This window comes from Theropithecus gelada, chromosome 13, assembly GCF_003255815.1.
Source record: "Theropithecus gelada isolate Dixy chromosome 13, Tgel_1.0, whole genome shotgun sequence".
Classification (NCBI taxonomy): Eukaryota; Metazoa; Chordata; class Mammalia; order Primates; family Cercopithecidae; genus Theropithecus; species Theropithecus gelada.
In genome coordinates, this window is record NC_037681.1 from 83,912,198 (window position 1) to 83,934,613 (window position 22,416).

The 22,416-nt window shown below is 40.0% G+C and overlaps 1 protein-coding gene and 1 pseudogene across 2 annotated transcripts in view; one reads left to right on the top strand and one right to left on the bottom strand.

Annotated features, from left to right (window-relative positions):
* The window catches only part of WDPCP (WD repeat containing planar cell polarity effector), a 479,266-nt gene that overhangs the window by 180,975 nt on the left and 275,875 nt on the right, over positions 1–22,416 (bottom strand). The window contains exon 13 of the mRNA XM_025354043.1: positions 20,910–20,973. Coding sequence (XP_025209828.1) covers positions 20,910–20,973 — 64 coding nt within the window. The remainder of the gene's footprint in view (positions 1–20,909; positions 20,974–22,416) is intronic.
* LOC112604715 lies at positions 8,711–9,647 on the top strand (annotated as a pseudogene). Its single transcript, XR_003115271.1, has one exon. The product of XR_003115271.1 is annotated as a 40S ribosomal protein S2 pseudogene (transcript).

Sequence of the window (22,416 nt, forward strand, 5' to 3'; positions counted from 1 at the left end):
AAAAAAAAAAAAAAAAAAAAAAAAAAAAAGAAATGATATTGCAACTGATAATAAAGAAATATAAAAGATCATCAGAGATTACTATGAACATATACACATACAAACATAAACCAGAAAACCTTGAGGAAATATATTAATTCCTATACATCCTCCCAAGACTGAACCAGGAAGAAATAGAAATCCTGAACAGACCAATAATGAGTACTGAAAGTGAATCACTAATAAAAAAAAATCATCCAACAACAACAGCAACAACAACAACAAAAAAGTCCAGGACCAGATGAACTTGTGGACTACTTTTATCAGATATACAAAGGAGAGCTGGGACCAATCTTACTGAAACTATCTCGGAAAAAAAAAAAAAAAAAAAAAAAAAAAATCAAGTTGGAAGGATTCCTCCCTAATTCATTCTACAAAACCAGTATCATCCTGATACCAAAATCATACAAAGACACAACAAATATTCCCAATAATACAAGCCAGTATTCCTAATAAATACAGATGTAAATATCCTCAACAAAATATTAGCAAACCAAATCCAACAGCATATTAAAAAGGTAATTCACGATTAAGTGGGCTTTATTCCAGGGATACAAGGATGGTTCAACATTCACAAATCAATAAATATGATTCACCACATAAACAGAATTAAAAACAAAAACCATATGATCATCTCAATAGATGCAAAAAAAATAAAAAAGCATTTGATAAAATCTAGCATCCCTTCATGATAAAAACCCTCGGCAAACTATGCATTGAGGGAACATACCTCAAAATAATAACGGCCATCTATGACAAGCTCACAGCAAACATCATACTGAATGGAGAAACCTTGCAAGCATTCCCTCTTAAAACAGGCACAAGGCAAGGATTTCCACTCTCAGCACTACTATTCAACATAATACTGGAAGTCCTAGCTGGAGCAATCAAGCCAGAGAAAGAAATAAAAGGTATCCAGCTAGGAAAAGAGGAGTCAAACTATCTCTATTCACTGATTACATGATCTTATACCAAGAAAATCCTAAAGACTCCTCCAACAGACTTCTAGACTTGAAAAATGACTTCAGTAAATTTCTAAATACAAAATCAACATACAGAAATCAATAGCATTTCTATAAACCAATAACATTCAAGCTGAGAGTCAAATCAGGAACTCAATCCCATTTACAATAGCCATAAAAATTAAAATGCCTGGTAATATATTTAACCAAGGATGTGAAAGAACTCTACAAGGAGAACTACAAATGCTGATAAAAGAAATCACAGATGATAAAAAAATTTAAAAATAAAAATTAAAAAAAAAAAAGGGAAAACATTCCATGCTCATGGATTTGAAAAATCAATACTGTTAAAATGACCATAAAGCCGAAAGCAATCTACAGATTCAATGCAATTCCTATCAAAGTACCAATGTCATTTCACAAAATTAGAAAAAACAATCCTAAAGTTCATATCAAATCAAAAACGAGCCCAAATAGCCAAAGCAATCCTAAGGAAAAAGAACAAAGCTGAAGGCATCACATTATCTGACTGCTGTTGTTCTGGATGCCTACTGACTCCACTAAGGATGGCACCACGTCTGAGAGGCTGAAGAAGAGACCCGGAGTCAGCAAACGAGGCATGGCATTTAGTGAGGGAACTTACATAAAAGGATGGTCCAGAGGTGGTGAGTTGGACAGGAGAACTGTTACCGTTTGTAAAAAGCATATGGTTTATATAGCATTTTCACTTAGCAACCTCCAATTGGCCAAAACAAAGGGCATTAATTCCCTGTATAGCCTGCCTGCATTCCAAGGGATGGGTTGGGGGTTCAGATGTCCTCCGTAAATATGGAATAGATCCTCAAGTTGTTCACTCTTGGATTCCTTAGCTTAGGACTCCAGACACACATTCTTGTAAGACAACAGGATCATTCTCAGGGTATGCTTAAGTTATTGCTGTCAGGTGTGTGTGCCATACACTCCACCCTAACATACTCTTGAATGGCCCTCACATTCTTATCATGCCATTTCTTCTATCATTCTCCTAGGGTCAGGTATGTGGAGGAGCATTTCAGCCAGATACTACAGAAGCAACACAAACTACAACAACAACAAAAAATAATAAATATAATAACAATCTCACTGGATACAAAGTTCTACTAAGTGATTGGAAGTTGATTTAACCATGTTGTTATAGGGGTGTAAGACAGAGATTCTATAGTGTTATTATAATATACACTATATAATATAATGCACAGGGTAGACCTAAATACTGGTATTTAGGACCCGCATGGCCTAGTTACATTGTGAGAGTAATCAGGGATATATACACAATATTCAGTTTTTAACTAATGCACAGGTTCTACCCTCGGCAGCAGTTAAGATGTCCAGGGCTATGCCATTTTGCAAAGTAATGTGTCTGATTTGGGTGGTCTCTTCAGTAAGAAGAAGAATAGCATGGTTGGTATCATTCATGGCTGCAGCCATATGTTTAGCCTCAACTTGTGGCTCTATGTATATCTATTGTTGCCACTTGGGGAGAAAAAATGGCCAAAGGGTAAAACCGCCAGGATGCATGCTTCTGGCAGTACCTGACGTTTACACTCTTCCAGTGAATAGGAATGCATGTATCTAAACGGGACACAATGCATACGGACAAGGATGCCGCCAGGTGCATATACCCATCCAATTAGAGCGTAAGTAAGGCCAGCTGTGGGTGCCACAACCCATAACAATCCCCAAGGGGAGGGGTAGGCCCCCATGTGGAGAGAGTTATACTGCCACCCAGCCACATATCTTTGGTTATTTGAAGGGATCGGTTACATTGCTGTGGGGATAGCCATCTGTGATGGTTAATATTGTCAACTTGATTGGATTGAAATATGCAAAGTATTGTTTCTGGGTGTTGCCAGAAGAGATTATTATTTGAATCAGTGGACTGGGAGAGGAAGAACCACCTTCAGGAAGACCCACCCACAATGTGGGTGGGCATCATCCCATTGGCTGCCAGCATGGCTAGAAAAAGCAAGCAGACAAAAGTGGAAGAAGGTGACTTGCATGAGTCTTCTTGCCTTTATCTTTCTCCCATGCTGGATGCTTCCCACTCTCAAGACTCCAAGTTCTTTGGCTTTTGGACTCTTGGACTTACATCAGTGGTTTGCCAGGGGCTCTTGGGCCTTCAGCCACAGATGGGAGGCTACACTCTTGGCTTCCTTACTTTTGAGGTTTTGGGATTTAGGATGAGCCATTACTGGCTTCCTTGGCAGCCATTACATAGAGGCAAAGGTCCTATGTAGTCTACCTGCCACCGTTGCACTTGGGTCCAGCCCTGGCCTATCTGTTCAGTATTGTGTGGAAAGGGCCTGGGGTGTTTCTGTGCACAGGTAGGACATTGCTTATAGGTGAGTACTATATCTTTATATCATAGTGGTAGTCCTCAATTTTCACTATGGCCCAAAAGGTATGTTGTCCCCAGTGTCCCATCTTTTTATGTAGCCAGTAAGCCACATCTTCTTGTGGGCACTTCCTTGAGGAAGCGAATATAGGGTAGGCTTGTCTGCCTGTTGATTTCCAGGTGGTGTAGATGAAATGTGGGCATCCACATGGTAGTCTGGATGTATGGAGAACGTCATTCCACATGTCAGCACCTGAAAGGGCGCAGGCTGCTATTGACCAATCCTGTGTTTTGCACTATAGTAGCCACATTGTGAGTCCCTTAAAGACAGCCCAGCTGTCAGTGCATAGGACTGCTGGATCCAGCTTATGAAGGAGGACCATCCAAGCTGCCCACAGCTCAGCGCATTGGCTACTATGTCCTTCACCTGTATCAAACCAGATACTATCAGTGGATGGCTGAGTGGCCACAACTGTCTAGGTGCAAGGACTGCATCATGATGAGCCATCTGTGTACCAGGCCTAGTTAGGAATTGGACCTTGGCCCTACTGTATAAAGGAAGGGATTTGTGGAGGCCCAGCATTCTCCACTGAAGACTGTCTTCAGCTGTAACATAGGTGACAGGTCCAAGCATCAAATGGAGCTCTGCAACCAATTAGTTCATGGTGCTCCTCTGTTGCAGGTAGGCCTGCCATTTGGCCAGTCTGTGTCTGGGCATTCCTAGACTTTGGTTTCTGGAAGGTACCCTTCAGCCAACCTGCTGTGAGGTACGGGGTGCATACTAGCATTGAGACGCTCTCTGTAATACCCTCAACTTGCAAGGCATAATATGTAGCACAGAGTTGTTGCTCTGCAACATTACATTTAACTCCAGTCCCCTTCCATAGTGACACAGGAGTTCAAAAGAAATCACTTAGGCAGATAGCAAGGACATGGGAGTCCTTGGAAAGGCTTTTCTGTTTAATAAAAAGCAGCCCCAAATCATTTTCTAACAAAGAACAGCCTGCAAAGCTGGGAGCTTGCATGGATGAATGCTGGCAGGAACTAAGGACTAGACATTTTCAAGATGGCAGCTCCATCTTCCCTTCTCTACCAGCCACGTGTGCTGTAAGGAACAGATAAGATGGCACCAATCAACTGGAAAGCCCTGGGAGGACCAGCCTTCCCAGCTTGCTATGTAAACATCATACCTGATGGAACCAATCTATAAGCCCTTTATAAATCAGACACCACCTCCTCAAACTGGACTATAAAACTTGGTGCATTGACCACCAGCTGGCCCTTTCCACTTGCAGACCTCTTCCTCTACGGAGGTAGCTGTTTCTCTCTTCTGTTCTACCTATTAAACCTCCATTCCTAAACTCCTCATGTATGTCTGTGTCCTAAATTTTCCTGGCGCATGACAATGAGCCCCAGGGTTTATAACCCAGACAACGTAGCCACTTCATAATGGGCACCTTGTCTGGGATACCAAGTACAACATTCAACAAAACGGTGAGTAGAGGGGAGCGAACTCCAACTCTGTCCTTTCATTCTGAGACTCTCAGCCTCCATTTTAGACCTTTCATGGAGGACTTAGTTGTCGCATGGGACTGGGAGAAGTCCTGGGGCAACTGAAGATTTCTGGCCAGGGCTGCCACCCGGTATTACCCAAAGGCTTCTGGACTGACCTCAGCCTCTAACTGCCCTCATGGGGTATCAGCAACAGGATCCCCAACTTTCCTATCATAATTTCCTCCTTTCCTGTTTGCAACCATTATATCTCTTACCCTGTGTATGAAATATGCGAGAAGTTTTACAGTTCAGGGAAGTAATCTTGTTTGGCAAGATCAGAGAATGTCTAGTAACTGAGGATGTAGCTTCAAGGGAAGATGTCTTTGTAGTTTTCTAGGAACAGAGGGTTTCCCCCACCACAGTGAATGTCTCTCTCTTAGCCTTTGGTCTAGAGAGCACATGTCATTTCCAGGTCTCTGCCCTTGGTCTGGAGAGTACGTGGCATTTCCAGGTCTCTCTCTGCCCTTGGTCTGGAGACCATGTGGCATTTCCAGGTCTCTCTCTGCCCTTGGTCTGAAGAGCACATGGCATGTAAAGGTCACTCTGCCCTTGGTCTAGAGAGCAAATGGTGTTTCAAGGTCAACAGTGCCACCTAGTGGAACAATGATCCATGAGGCACATTGTCAGTCCTTCACCAAAATATCCTAGCCTCCCAATTATCTTCCCTTTTTGAGCCTCTCTACTAGAAACCAGGCTTTATGCCACTTTGATAATTGGGAAAATTAAGCCTTCAACAATTGGGTTAAAATATCCTCCAAAGCCAAATTTTAGTCTTGATCCTGTCCCATCAGCAGGAAAATGGCCATTCGGTCCCTACATTCTTTTAAGGCACCTATTCTGCCTCCAGTTAGAGTGGTACTTAATTAGTAAGGGGATTTTAAGTTCAGAAGTTAACAGGAACCATTCAGTATGGGTAAACGCTTCAGTGTGGGCCATAATAGCAGGATACAAAGTTCAATCTAGCAGACCCCCTCCATTAAAGTGGCCTTGCCCAACCATTATGTAGTTTTTCTGGAGATCAATTTTCAGGGAGCCAGGCAGGTCACACAAATCTAGGAAGTCAAAGAGAAATCACAGGCAGAGAACTAGAGCCACTTGGGTGAGCATGACTAATCCCAATCTCTTAGTTCCTCTGGTACCATAGCTGGGGGTCACGCCTGCAACCATGGGCAGCATGTTCAACAAGGTGTCAGGAGCCAGGAACCATAGAGGGAAAACAGAAGGGGGGACGCCCCCACTGTCTTCCTCTCTATCCTGAGTCACACCAAAAGGAAGGAGACAAAGGGATACCTTTTTTTTTTCTTTCACTTTTCTTTCTAGATGGGTACTATCTTAAGCCTGCACTCCCTTGGAGTGAATTCTGAAGCACTGGGACTTCTTTCACCCTGAAATTTTAAAGAAAAAGCAGCTTATTTTCTTTTGCACAAGGGCATGGCCTTTTTACTAGATCTTTGCAAGTGTTACAAAATCAACCTAGTGCTTTTAGCAATCATATCAGGCAGGCCCAAAAAGAATAATTCTCCAAAATCAGAGAAGCAACTTCCAAGGGAACCACCTGATGATCCCTCTCATTTGGGGCCCCTTCAAGTTCCCTCGTCATTACAGGACCTTAGGCAAATAAAGGGAGACTTACGTCAATTTTCTGACGACTCTGATAGGTATATAGAAGCTTTCCAAAATTTAACTCAGGTATTTGACCTCTCATAGAAGGATGTTATGCTGCTCCTAAGCCAAACTCTAACCACAGCTGAGAAGCAGGCAGCTCTGCAAGCATCAGAGAATATCAAAGATGAGCAATATGTCACTTATAGTAGGCCAAAAGAGAAAATAGGAAAGGGGAAGAAATAGGGAAACACCATTCCCCATAGGAATAGGAAATACCTGTTCACAACCCTAATTGAAACTACCAAACTTTTCTATGGTGTTTTTCCTTCTTTCATGGTTTAAAATGGCTTCTCTTTTATAATGTTCTTCTAACTTGGGAAAAATTAATTTTCCAACCATTAATATGCTTGGTTTAGAGTTGAGCTAGAAGGAAGGGACACCAGAAGCCTGACATGCCAACAAAAGGGTAAAAATTTCTTACCAGTTGAGCTTTTGGTGTCTTTCTCCATGTGCAAACTGGTAAAAGGGATAAGTAAGGAGAGTTGCTAATATTCTCTGTAAAGTTTTAATGAAAAGGATTTGTGAGGTTGGTCTCAAGTTGTAGACAATCTGGTGTGCTTTGTGTGCCTTTCTGTATGGTTCTGTCAGAAGAAAGGGTACCTTAGGTTAAGATGCAGACCTAGGACCCCATAAGACTGCTGTTCAAGCCAGCCCAACAAAATGATCAGTAACAAACTTGGCTACAGGCCTCCATCTTGTTTCATGTCCTCGGGACCTGTAAACACATGGCAATATTTTGTTTTAGTCTCCACCATTTTACAATGGTGGCTATCTTCTTGTTCTAAGTCAGTTCCTGGGTGAGGGCCACAAAATCAGAAGCCAGTTTTCTGAGCGGGGTCAGGGTATACACCCCAAAGTAGTCACTTCAATAGATGGGACCAGAATCCTAAAGGCATATGTATATGTCCGTGTGTTTCCCACAGGCCCCACCCAAGCCCCTCAGAGTAACTGGCTACCTCCAATTCACAAGTCTATCCCTGCACTAGAACTTCCACGGCCTGCATTTATTTCACTGCGATTTTAGCTTGTTCAAGGTCACATCCTCTCTTGTGGACCAGTTCCAGTGTTCCTCCTTCTTGACTAAGCCATCTAGGGGCCTAAGGAATTGTACCAAATGTGGAAATAAAAGGAAACCAATACCCTAGAAGGCCTAAGAAGGTTTGCTACTGCTCTGGTGTGGTAGGACATGGGTTGGCCTGTACCTTATTCTATAATGGTAGACTGGATAAATTTAGTCTCACCCCACTAGATGACACCCAGGTATTTGATACACCTGGACCCTGGACTTTGCATTGACCACCCACTGTCCCTCTGTAGGTCGAGTGAGACAGCAAGGTGGGGGCTGCAGTTTCTAAGCTAGAAAAAGACTCAGAAGTTAGCATGTTATCATCAGTATAATGGAAAATACATATCCCTCTGGAGTGGTCCACTGACTCAGGTTGGAGAGCCTTTGGCCACAACAGACAGTGGGGCTAAGAAAACACTGGGGGCAAGACAGTAAAGATGCATTGTTCTCTTTTCCCAGATGAATGCAAATTGGTCTTGACTCTCTGGGGCAATGGGGATGCTAAAGGCGGCCTTGGTAAACAACCCAGCAAGAGAAAAGAACAAACAATCCCATTAAAAGTGGGCAAAAGACATAGACATTTCTCAAAAGAAGACATATAAGCAGTCAACAAACATGTGAAAAAATGCTCAATATCACTAATTATCAGAGAAATTCAAATTAAAACAACACATTTCATCTTACATGACTCAGAATGGCTATTAGTAAAAAGTCAAAAACAAACAAACAAACAAAACCCGATATAGGCAGGAATATGGAGTAAAGGGAGCCCTTGTACACTGTTGGTGGGAATGTGAATTAGTATCACCCTTATAAAAAACACTATAGATGTTTTACAAAGAAATAAAAATGAAACTACCATTCAACCCAGGAATCCCACAACTGGGCATCTACCCAAAGGAAAAGAAATTATTATATAAAAAAGACACTTGCACTCATATGTTTATTGCAGTATTTTTCACCATAGTAAAGTCATGGAATCAACCTAAGTTTTCATCAATGGTTGACTGTATTTTAAAAATGTGATATATGGCTTCTTCTCAACACCAAATGGCGGATGACGCCGGTGCAGCGGGGGGGGGGCCCGGAGGCCCTGGTGGCCCCTGGGATGGGGAACCGCGGTGGCTTCCGCCGAGGTTTTGGCAGTGGCATCCGGGGCCGGAGTCGCGGCCGTGGACGGGGCCGGGGCCGAGGCCGCGGAGCTCGCGGAGGCAAAGCCGAGGATAAGGAGTGGATGCCCGTTACTAAGCTGGGCCGCTTGGTCAAGGACATGAAGATCAAGTCCCTGGAGGAGATCTACCTCTTCTCTTTGCCCATTAAGGAATCTGAGATCATTGACTTTTTCTTGGGGGCTTCTCTCAAAGACGAGGTTTTGAAGATTATGCCGGTGCAGAAGCAGACCCGTGCTGGCCAGCGCACCAGGTTCAAGGCGTTTGTTGCTATCGGGGACTACAATGGCCACGTCGGCCTGGGTGTTAAGTGCTCCAAGGAGGTGGCCACTGCCATCCGTGGGGCCATCATCCTGGCCAAACTCTCCATTGTCCCAGTGCGCAGAGGCTACTGGGGGAACAAGATCGGCAAGCCCCACACCGTCCCTTGCAAGGTGACAGGCCGCTGCGGCTCTGTGCTCGTGCGCCTCATCCCTGCACCCAGGGGCACTGGCATCGTCTCAGCGCCTGTGCCCAAGAAGCTGCTCATGATGGCTGGTATTGATGACTGCTACACCTCAGCCGGGGGCTGCACTGCCACCCTGGGCAACTTCGCCAAGGCCACCTTCGACGCCATCTCTAAGACCTACAGCTACCTGACCCCTGACCTCTGGAAGGAGACTGTGTTTACCAAGTCTCCCTATCAGGAATTCACTGACCACCTTGTCAAGACCCACACCAGAGTCTCTGTGCAGCGGACCCAGGCTCCAGCTGTGGCTACAACATAGGGTTTTTATACAAGAAAAATAAAGTGAATTAAGCCTGTTAAAAAAAAAAAATGTGATATATGGGTGGCTGGCAAGATGGCTGAATAGGAACAGCTCCAGCCTGCAGCTCCCAGTGAGATCAACACAGAAGGCAGGTGATTTCTGCATTTCCAACTGAGGTAGCTGGCTCATCAAATTGAGACTGGTTAGATGGTGGGTGAAGCCCATGGAAGGCAAGCAGAAGCAGGGTGGGGCATCACCTCACCCAGGAAGCACAAGGGGTTGGGGAACTCCCTCTCCTAGCCAAGGGAAGCCGTGAGGGACTGTGCTGTGAGGGACTATACCGTGAGGAAGGGTGCATTTCGGCCCAGATACTACACTTTTCCCATGGTTTTCGCAACCTGCAGATCAGGAGATTCCCTTGGGTGCCTACACCACCAGGGCCCTGAGTTTCAAGTACAAAACTGGGCAGTTGTTTGGGAAGACACCAAGCTAGCTGCAGGAGTTTTTTTTTTTTTTTTTTTTTTTTTTTTTTTCATACTGCAGTGGTGCCTGGAATACCATGAGACACAACCGTTTACTTCCCTGGAAAGGGGGCTGAAGTCAGGGAGCCAGGTGGTCTAGCTCAGCGGATCCCACCGCCATGGAGCCCGGCAAGCTAAGATCCACTAGCTTGAAATTCTTGCTGCCAGCACAGCAGTTTGAAGTCCACCTGGGACACTCGATCCTGGTGGGAGGAGCGGCATCCACCATTACAAAGGCTTGAGTAGGCAGTTTTCCCCTCACAGTGTAAACAAAGCTGCCCGGAAGTTCAAAATGGGCAGAGCCCACTGCAGCTCAGCAAAGCTGCTGTAGCCAGACTGCCTCCCTAGATTTCTCCTCTCTGGGTAGGGCATCTCTGAAAGAAAGGCAGCAGCCACAGTCAGGGGCTTATAGATAAAACTCCCATCTCCTTGGGACAGAGCACCTGGGGGAAAGGGTGGCTTTGGGCACAGCTTCAGCAGACTTAAACATTCCTGCCTGCTAACTCTGAAGAGAGCAGTGGAGCTTCTAGCACAGTGCTTGAGCTCTAAGGGACAGACTGCCTCCTCAAGTGTGTCCCTGACCCCCGTGCCTCCTGACAGGGAGATACCTCCCAGCAAGGGTTAATAGCCACCTCATACAAGAGAGCTCCAGCTGGCATCTGATGGATGCCCCTCTGGGACGAAGTATCCAGAGGAAGGAACAGGCAATAATCTTTGCTGTTCTGCAGTCTCTGCTGGTAATACTCAGGCAAACTCCAGCAGGCCTGCAGTAGAAGGACCTATTAGAAAGAAAACTAACAGAAAAGAATAGCATCAACATCAACAAAAAAGACATCCACACAAAAACCCCATCTGAAGGTCACTAGCATCCAAGATCAAAGGTAGATAAATCCACAAAGATGAGGAAAAACTAGGGCAAAAAGGCTGAACATTCCAAAAACCAGAATGCCTCTTCTCCCCCAAAGGATCACAATTCCTCACCAGCAAGGGAACAAAGTGGATGGAGAATGAGTGTGACGAATTGACAGAAGTAGGCTTCAGAAGGTGGGTAATAACAAACTCCACTGCGCTAAAGGAGCATGTTCTAACCCAATGCAAGGAAGCTAAGAACCTTGAAAAAAAGGTTAGAGGAATTGCTAACTAGAATAACCAGTTTTGAGAAGAACATAAATGACCTGATACAGATGAAAAACACAGCACAAGAACTTCATAAAGCATACTGAAGGAGATAGACACAAAAAAGACCCTTCAAAAATCAATGAATTCAGGAGCTATTTTTTTTTAAAAGATTAACAAAATAGATACACCGCTAGCCAGACTAATAAAGAAAAGAGAAAAGAATCAAATAGATACAATAAAAAATGATAAAGGAGGTATCTTCACTGATCCCACAGAAATACAAACTACCATCAGAGAATACTATAAACACCTCTACTCAAATAAACTAGAAAATCTAGAAGAAATGGATAAATTCCTCAATACACCCTCCCAAGACTAAACCAGGAAGAAGTCAAATCCCTGAATAGACCAATAACAAGTTCTGAAATTGAGGCAATACTTAATAACCTACCAACCAAAAAAGGTCCAGGACCACACAGATTGACAGCTGAATTCTACCAGAGGTACAAAGAGGAGCTGGTACCATTCCTTCTGAAATTATTCCAAACAATAGAAAAAGAGGGACTCCCCCCTAACTCATTTTATGAGGCAGGCCAGCATCAACCTGATTCCAAAACCTGGCAGAGTCACAACAAAAAAAGAAAATTTCAGTCCAATATCCTTTGATGAACATCAGTGTAAAAATCCTCAATAAAATACTGGCAAACCGAATCCAGCAGCACATCAAAAAGCTTATCCACCATGATCAAGTCAGCTTTATTCCTGGGATGAAAGGCTGGTTCCACATATGCAAATCAATAAACGTAATGCATCACATAAACAGAACCAATGAAAAAACCCACATGATTATCTCAATAGATGCAGAAAAGGCCTTCCATAAAATTCAACATCACTTCATGCTAAAAACTCTCAGTGAACTAGGTATTGATGTAACACATCTCAAAATAAAAAGACCTATTTGTGACAAACCCACAGCCAGTACCATACTAAATGGGTAAAAGCTGGAAGCATTCCCTTTGAAACCCAGCACAAGACAAGGATGCCCTCTCTCACCACTCCTATTCAACATAGTGTTGGAAGTTCTGGCGAGGGCAATCAGACAAGAGAGAAAGAAAGGACAATCGAATAGGAAGAGAGAAAGTCAAATTGTCTCTGTTTGCAGATGACATGATTGTATATTTAGAAAACCCCATCATTTCAGCCCAAAATCTCCTTAAGCTGATAAGCAACTTCAGCAAAGTCTTGGGATACAAAACCAATGTGCAAAAATTACAAGCATTCCTATACACCAATAATAGACAAACAGAGAGCTAAATCATGAGTGAACTTCCATTCACAATTGCTACAAAGAGAATAAAATACCTAGGAATACAACTTACAAGGAATGTGAAGGACCTCTTCAAGGAGAACTACAAACCACTGCTCAAGGAAATAAGAAAGGACACAAACAAAGGGAAAACATTCAATGCTCATGGATAGGAAGAATCAGTATCAAGAAAATGGCCATATTGCCCAAGGTAATTTATAGATTCAATGCTATCCCCATCAAGCTACCAATGACTTTCTTCACAGAATTAGAAAAAAAACTACTTTAAATTTTACATGGAATCAAAAAAGAGCCCGCATTGCCAAGACAATCCTAAGCAAAAAGAACAAACTTGGAGGCATCATGCTACCTGACTTCAAACTATAATACAAGGCTACAGTAACCAAAACAGCATGGTACTGGTACCAAAACAGATATATAGACAAATGGAACAGGGGCCTCAGAAATAATGCCACACATCTTCAACCATTTGATCTTTGACAAACCTGACAAAAACAAGCAGTGGAGAAAGGATCCCTTGTTTAATAAATGGTGTTGGGAAAATTGGCTAGCCATATGTGGAAAACTGAAACTGGACCCCTTCCTTATACAAAAATTAACTCAAGATGGATTAACGATTTAAACATAAGACCCAAAACCATAAAAACCCTAGAAGAAAACCTACGCAATACCATTCAGGACATAGGCATGGGCAAAGACTTCATAACTAAAACACCAAAAGCAATGGCAACAGAAGCCAAAATTGACAAATGGGATCTAACGGAACTAAAGAGCTTCTCCATAGCAAAAGCAACTATCATCAGAATAAACAGGTAACCTACAGAATGGGAGAAAATTTTTGCAATCTATCCATCTGACAAAGGGCTAATATCCAGAATCTACAAAGAACTTAAACAAATTTACAAGAAAAAAAACAAACAACCCCATCAAAAAGTGGGCGAAGGATATGAACAGACACTTCTCAAAAGAAGACATTTATGCAGCCAACAAACTTATGAAAAAAAGCTCATCATCACTGGGTCATTAGAGAAATGCAAATCAAACCCACAATGAGATACCATCTCACACCAGTTAGAATGGTGATCATTAAAAACTTGGGAAACAACAGATGCTGGAAAGGATATGGAGAAACAGAAATGTTTTAACACTGTTGGTGAGAGCATAAGTTAGTTCAACCATTGTGGAAGACAGTGTGGTGATTCCTCAAGGATCTAGAACTAGAAGTAACATGTGATCCAGCAATCCCATTACTGGGTATATACCCAAAGGATTATAAATCATTCTACTATAAAGACATATGCACATGTATGTTTACTGTAACACTATTCACAATAGCAAAGACTTGAAACCAACCCAAATGCCTATCAGTGATAGACTGGATAAATAAACTGTCACATATATACTCCATGGAATACTATGCAGCCATAAAAAAGGATGAGTTCATATCCTTTGCAGGGACATGGATGAAGCTGGAAACCATCATTCTCAGCAAGCTAACACAGGAACAAAAAACAAAACAGCACATGTTCTCACTCATAAGTGAGAGCTGAACAGTCAGAACACATGGACACAGGGAGGGGAGCAGCACACACTGGGGCCTGTCGGGGGGTGAGGGGTGAGAGGAGAGATAGCATTAGGAGAAATAACTAATGTAGATGACGGGTTGATGGGTGCAGAAAACCAACATGGCACGTGTATATCTATGTAAGAAAGCTGCGTGTTCTGCACATGTATCCAAGAACTTAAAGTATAATCAAAGAAAATGTGGTATATATACACCATGAAATACTGTTCATCTATAAAAAGGAATGACATCATGTTCTTTGCAGCAACATGGATGAAGTTTGAGAACATTATCCTACGTGTAATAACTGAGGTAATCAAACACCATATGTTCTCTAAGTGTGAGCTAACTATTGGGTACACATGGACATAAAGATGGAAATAATAGACACTGGGGACTCCAAAGTTGGTAGAGGAGTAAGGGTTAGAAATTTACCTATTGGATACAATGTTTATTATTTGGATAATGGGTACACCACAAGCCCAATCCTCACTGTTACTCAGTGTATCCATGTAACAAACCTGCCCATGTACTTCTGAATGTAAAATTTAAAAAAATTTTTAAATGGCATATATTAATGCAAATTTAAATACGGCAAGAAAAATAACAATAATTAATATTTATGTACCTAATACCATATCATCAAATATATGAAACAAAAACTGACAGGTGGGGTACGGTGGTGGATGCCTGTAATCCCAGCTACTTGGGAGGCTGATGTGGCAGGATTCACAAACCCAGGGGTTCAAGTCCAGTCTGAGCAACATAGTGAGACCCTGTCTCTTAAAATAAGCCAAATAGAATTGAAGTGAGAAATACTCTTCAATAGTAATCGAAGACTTCAATACCCATTCTTAATAATTGCTAGAAAACTAGACAGAAGGAAATGGAAGACTTAATAAATCAACTACTTGTACAAATACAAAATATTCTTCTCCATAACATACACATTATTCTCATGTCTATATAAGACATTTTCTAGGATAAACTAAGTTTCAATAGATTTAAAAAGATAGATATCAAAGTATCTTCTCCCATCACAATGGGATGAAATTACAAATCAATAACACAAGTAAAACTTAAAAACCCCCAAATTTCTGGAAATTATGTAAATAACACTCTCAGACAACTAACAGATTAAAAAAGAAACCACAAGGGAAATTAGAAAATGCTTAGAGACAAATAAAAATGAAAACTCAACATATCAAAACTTATCTGACACAGTGAAAGTAATGGTAAAGAGATATTTATACTTATAAAGGATTACAATAAAAAGCAAGATCTGAAACCAACTACCTAGAATTACAATTTAAGGAACTAGAAAAAGGAAAAAAAAACTACACCCAAAGCTAGAAAAGGAAATAATAAATATTGGAGCAGAGATCAACAAAATAGACAGTAGAAAAACAGTGGAAAAAAATTAGTAAACCAAAAATTATTTGAAAAGTATCAACAAAATTGACAAACCTGTATCTAATTACCTAAAAAACAAACAAGCAAACAAACAAAAAACTAGAAAAATCTCAAATTACTAAAATCAGAACTGAAAGTAGGGACATTATTACTGATTCTATAGAAATAAAAAGGATAAGATAGTACTATGAACAATTTTATGCCAACAAATGGCTAACTAGGTGAAACGGACAAATTACTAAAAACACAAAGCCTATTAAAAATAAATCAAAGTAGTAGACAATCTAAATAGACTGAGGAATAATGAGATTGAGTCAGTAATCAAACATGTCCTGACAAAGAAAAGCCCTACCCCGACAGCTTCACTGGTAAATTCTACCAAACACTTAAAGAGAAAATAATACTAATTCCTAACTCATTCTATAAGGCCAGTATTACCATACTACAAAAGTTGAACAAAAACAATACAAAAAAAAATAATAAAACCAAAGACCAATATCCCTCATCAACATTAATGCACAAATCCTCAACAAAATACTAGCAAACTGAACTCAGTAGCATATTAATAGGATTATACATCATGACCAAGTAAGATTTATTCTTGGAAGGCAAGAATGGTTCAACATATGAAAATTAATTTATGTGATATAACATGAATAAAGGTAGAAAAACCCACATAACCATCTCAATTGAGGTAGAAAAAGCATTTGACAAAAATTCAACATCCTTTCATGATAAAAACACTCAACAAACTAGGGTAGAAGAAAACTAACTCGACAATAAAATCTATATACGAAACACCCACCATTCATCATACTCAATGGTGAAATACTCAAAACTTTTCCTCTAAGATCAGCAACAGGACAAATATGCCCACTTTTACCACATCTATTCAACATAGTACTGAAGTTGGATTGGAGGATTTAATATTGTTAGGATGTCAATATTACCCAAAGTGACCAACAGACTCAATGCAATTATATCAAAATTCCAATATCTGTTTTTGCAGAAATAGAAAACCATCCTAAAATTTACATGGGTCCGAAGGGACCCCAGATATCCAAAATAGTCTTGAAAAAGAAGAACAGTGTTGGAGGACTCATACTTTCTGATTTCAAAACTTAATATAAAGGTACTGTAAACAAAACAATGTGGTGTGGCACAAAGACAGACATATAGACCACTGGAGTAAAACAGAAAGTCCACAAATAAACGCTCCCATATATGGTCACATGATTTTTGATAAGGTTATCAAGAAAAGCTTACCAATGTACCCTCCTATGAACTGCTTAAGATTGCCTGTTTCTGGATACCTTAGCCCAAACTATTCTTTCACTCACAGAGAAAGAGACTAACATTTTTCTGTGTGTTTAGTTGTCATCTGTATTTCTTATTTTGTGACTTGCCTGATTGTGAATTTGCTAGCTTTTTTTTTTTTTTCTTTTTCCCGAGATGGAGTCGTGCTCTGTCGCCCAGGCTGGAGTGCAGTGGCTCGATCTCGGCTCACTGCAACCTCCCCCTCCTGGGTTCAAGTGATTCTCCTGCCTCAGTCTCCCAAGTAGCTGGGATTACAGCCTGCCACCACGCCCGGCTAATTTTTGTGTGTGGGTATATATACACACACACACACACACACACACACATATATATATTTTGTGTGTGTGTGTGTATATATATGTGTATATATATATATATATTTGTTTTTGTGTTTTGTTTTTTTTTCTTTTTAGTAGAGATGGGGTTTCACCATGGCCAGGCTGGTCTCGAACTCCTGACCTCAGGTGATCTGCCCACCTTGGCCACCCAAAGTGCTGGGATTACAGGTGTAAGCCACTGCACCTGGCCTGACTTTTGCTAGCTTTTTACTGGGGTGTTTTACTTTTTACTGATTATTGGTTTTGTATATTAGGTGCATTAACCCTTTGTATGGCATATGTTGAGTCTGTTGGACCAATACAACTTATTGAAGCTTTCCCCCACTGATTTGAAATGCTACCTCTACTGTATACTAAATTAATATATAAGCATATGAATCCATTTCTAGCCTATATACCACAGTGATTGAGTATGTAGTCTGAAACTAGGCTGCCTTGATTCAATTCCAATCTCTCAGGTAGAGACTACTTGGTTTTAAACACCCAAATATCAACAGTTACCTAAATTCCAGCATTGTTAATCTGACAAATGTATAAATAATGTAAAATGTAGTACTACCTAAATATTTGAAAAGTGAGTAATATAAAATATATACTAGAACTGTAGTTCTTAAGTCATATGCCAGGCACTTCATATATATTATTAATTCATTTGATACTTAAAGCACACTAGGGATTTATGCATTATCATCACCACAGGTGATAAAATGAAAGCAAACAGTTAGGTAAATTATACAAAATTATGCAGCAAATAACTGAGAGAGCTTGGAGTTGAATCAACAGGACTTAAATATAAGAAAATTACTGAGGGTGCTGGACCTGAGGAAATGGACCTGAAAGAACCCACCTCTTTGTTTACTTCACACTTGTACCTAGAAGCCTTGTCTCTCTCCAGTTTATTTTCTACAATGCAGCCTTACATGATCATACTCTAAACAAGGAATCAGCAAACTGTGACCTGCCATCCAAGTCTAACCCAAACTAAGAATGGTTTTTGGAAAAAAAAAAAAAAAATCACAGAAACGGTTTTATGTGACATCAAATTTCAGTGTCCATATATGAACTTTTATTGGAACACAGCCAAACTTATTTGTGTATGTATTGACTATGCCTGCTTTTGCTCTATAATGGCAGAGTTAAGTAAATGCAACAGAGCCCGTATGGCTTGTAAAAAGTCTAAAATATTTACAAAACTTAGCCAAGCATGGTGGCACATGCCTGTAGTCTTAGCTCCTTCGGAGGCTAAGACAGGAGGATTGCTTGAGCCCAGGAGTTCAAGGTTATAGTGAGCTATGATCACACCACTGCATTCCAACCTAGGTGAAAAACCAAGACCCTGACTCAATCAATCAATCAATCAGTCAATCAATAAAGCATGCAAGAAACAAGCCTAAACTATTTGCTACCTGGCCCTTTATAGGAAAAGTTTCCTAGCCAAAATACTGATAATATCACTCTTCTGTTTAAAATGATTTAGTAACTTCTTATTGCTTTTGAGATAAATTCTAACTCCTTTGTATGGAATAGTAAGTCCCTTTAGTCTCTCTGCTTTCCAGCCATATCAACTTTCTTATGTTGTATGTCTTGTAACTTTTTACCACTGATAATATGCTAATGCAAAAGGACTATTTTCAGGTTAACTGATACACTTTTGTGTGATCCCATTGTGATTCACATGTTATTATTTTTAGTCTTTTACCAAGAGATAACTCAAGGGTAGAAAATCATGTATAAGTAGGAATAATCCTGATTATTTTACAAGCTTTTAATTTCAAAAGAGGTAACATTTTTCAGTCTATAGGCTACAGACCTCTGGCTAGATGAAATTTAGATAGTAAGAATCAATCTATTAAAAAAATAAATTCTTTTAGGCAATTTCTACATGGAACTTTAAATGTATATAGTAGATTCATGAGCTTAAATAGAACTTTCAGGCTTTAATGCTCTTAATATTTTGAGCTTCTTTAAAGCAGACCATGGGCTATAAATAAAGTTATGCATGAAGAGTAACAATGCAGCATTCTGAATTAATGAATGTTTGCTTTTGCAAATAAAAAGGACAGTAAAACGACTTCTATACTTCCCTTATTTTATATTTTCATCTTTTTGGTGTAAAAATCCTCATGGGTTAGGGTTAGCCTATCAGTAGAAAGGCTATTGGATGAAAGTGATTTGAACTAACCTGGATACTTTATATTGTCATTGGCTAAACTGAGACTGAAAGCTGAAACAGGTATGATTTGAGAAAAGTTTAGAAGGTGCCTTTCATGATGTTTGTAATTATTACAACATTAGAAATTACAGAACATAATACCTTGAGAGATAAATTTTACCAGGCACCAAACATTTAAATATACATTTCTTTAGTTCTTATCTTGGCTAGAAAAAAGACTGAAACTATAGACAAAAAAAATAAAGAAATATGGGGAAAATCTACCATTATTGAGGTAAGTGGCAAAGGTAAAAAGGTGGAGATAAGGAAAAAAGTCAATGGGGCTGGAAAATCTAAAAAGTGTAATTAATTTTCTGACACTGTGATCTCTGCATGTATAGATTTTGATGAAAATAATAAAACCTTCCCTCAATGTAATATGCCTGCTCAATTAGACATCACAAAATGCAGATGACGAATAAAAGAATGTTCACGCTTTTGAAATTAGATTTTTAATGGTCAATAAAAGTATAATTAATTGAATGACATACAGTTAGAATTTAAATATCAAACTCAATCCAAAGAGGATTGATTTAATGTGATGAATCCATAATATTATCTAACACATCAAAGCTTAATTTAAACTACAGAATGACTTCACTGTGCAAAAGATTCCGGAAAAGCACCTTCTAGAAGTATTTTTTGCTTTCAAGAAGCTTTTACTCTATTGTTTCTGTGACAGCAATGTAATTGCTATGTAACAGAATATCTGAAACATCAAAGCTTAAACTATAAAATGTCTTAATTGTGCAAAAGATTCAGGCAAAAGCACCTTCTAGAACTATTTCTTCTTTCAAGAACCTTTTGCTCTGTTGTTTCTGTGAAACAATGAAATTGCTGTCTAACAGAATATGCTGGGAAACCAGGAAAGGACTTTTCCTTTGTTCATTTGATCTCAATGTGGCACTGTGGTGCAAGATCTTATAAAACCGAAACCTGATACAGAGTATAAGGATTTGTAAGAAACTGGTCAGTTTTACGTTCTGTAGCTAACAAATGGGAGGGCCAGAGTGTATGTGAATTTAACCTCTTGGATCCACTTTGTACTATAGTTACTCAAAAAATACATGTGAGAACATTCCTACTTTGTTACTCTACACTAAAATCTAAGGGACAAACTGAGCACATTCAAGATCTGTGGGACATGTTTTGCCCTATGTCCTGGATTCTATAGCTTTTCTTCAGAGAATGGATTAGAAAGACATTTAAGATTATTAGATAGATAGGTGTCATCCCCTTGCATCAAGATACATGAGGAGAAAAGTTCAAGAATTATAAATTCTTAGAAAACATAAAAGATCCATTGGAGCCAGCAAAGAAAATGTCAACAAATCAAAAGATACTAGATAGCTATTAACCAGTTTCACGAAAGCAAACCTGCAAGTCAAGATGGAATAATGCTTTCCCACCATGTGTCTAAGCCTGCAAAATGACACTAATCCTTTTTAATGGTCACAAAAGCTGACAACTTACTCAGCCTTAGAACTGAAGGCACAAAATCATCTCCGAAAATGACTCACCATAAAGAGGTCACGAGCACCAATGTCAACAGCTAGGAGAAATGCCTTTTCAAATCTCTGGTACCTACAAGGCAGAAAAAAATGTTATGTTAGTTGTGAACAAGAATATATAAAAGAAAAGAGCTGTTTATTTAACATATTTGCGTGATACTGTTTTTGTCCTTCTCATTGGAAAAATATTTTCAGACAGAAGGGAACTGGCCTACTAGGATCTTCCATATGTGAAAAGTTACTACATTTAGGAGGGGCTGAGGCTCAGAGCCTGTGGAGGCCTTAAGTATAACGTTCAAGAATAAACATAACCCCAAGTAGACACTGCCGACTATGATAGCTTAGAAAATATGTTGCCTCTTCTTGTTAGTACCTCCTGTATTTGCCTGAATCCCTCTCAGATATAGAAATCAAAAGGCAATTGTGTTTATTTTTGTGAATGAAGAGTGTCTTGTACTAGGAAGCTTATTGATTCATTATATATTCAGTGGAGGTGAGATATACTAAGGAAGAGGTCAGAAGATTAGCAAATTGTACTATTTGTCCATGCATTCACTGCAATTTTGCATTTGTCACCATTCCATTGTAACTATCTGGCAATACTAATTATCCATATATATAAAAATATATATATATTTATATTTTGAGACGGAGTCTCGCTCTGTCGCCAGGCTGGAGTGCAGTGGCATGATATCGGCTCACTGCAACCTCCACCTCCCTGGTTCAGGCGATTCTCCTGCCTCAGCCTCCTAAGTAGCTGGGAGTAGGTGTGCACCACCATGCCCAGATTTTTGTATTTTTAGTAGAGATGGGGTTTCACCATGTTGGCCAGGATGGTCTCGATCTCTTGACCTTGTGATCTGCCTGCCTCAGCCTCCCAAAATGCTGGGACTACAGGTGTGAGCCACTGTGCTCAGTCAATTTGACACATTTGAAGAAAGAATTGGTGAAATAAAAGTGCATAAATTATGTATAAGTCAGGAATTACACAGAATGTTGCAGAGGAAAAAGAAATTAAAAATATAAAGAGAGGCTAAGCAAATTAGAAAATATGAAAAGTCTAATATGACTACACAGGGAATTAAGTTAATGGTTAAGAATTTCCAGAGATGATAAATGATATGAGACAATCAACACAAAAGAAACAATGTATATCAGCCAGGAGATATAAAAAGGAAATTTAAAATATTCACATTTATAATGGAAATGCAGAACTGAACAAAAAAAGAAAATTAGGCTGGGTGCGGTAGCTCACGCCTGTGATCCCAGCACTGTGGGAGGCTGAGATGGTTTTATCACTTGAGGCCAAAAGTTCAAGACCAGGCTGGGCAACACAGTGAAACCCCAACTCTACTAAAAATACAAAAATGAGCCAGGTGTAGTGGTGGGTGCCTGTATTCTCAGCTACTCAGGAGGCTGAGGCACAAGAATTGCTTGAACTCACGAGGCAGAGGTTGCAGTGAGCTGAGATTGTGCCTTTGCATTCCAGAAAAGAAAGAAATAAAAGGCATCTATT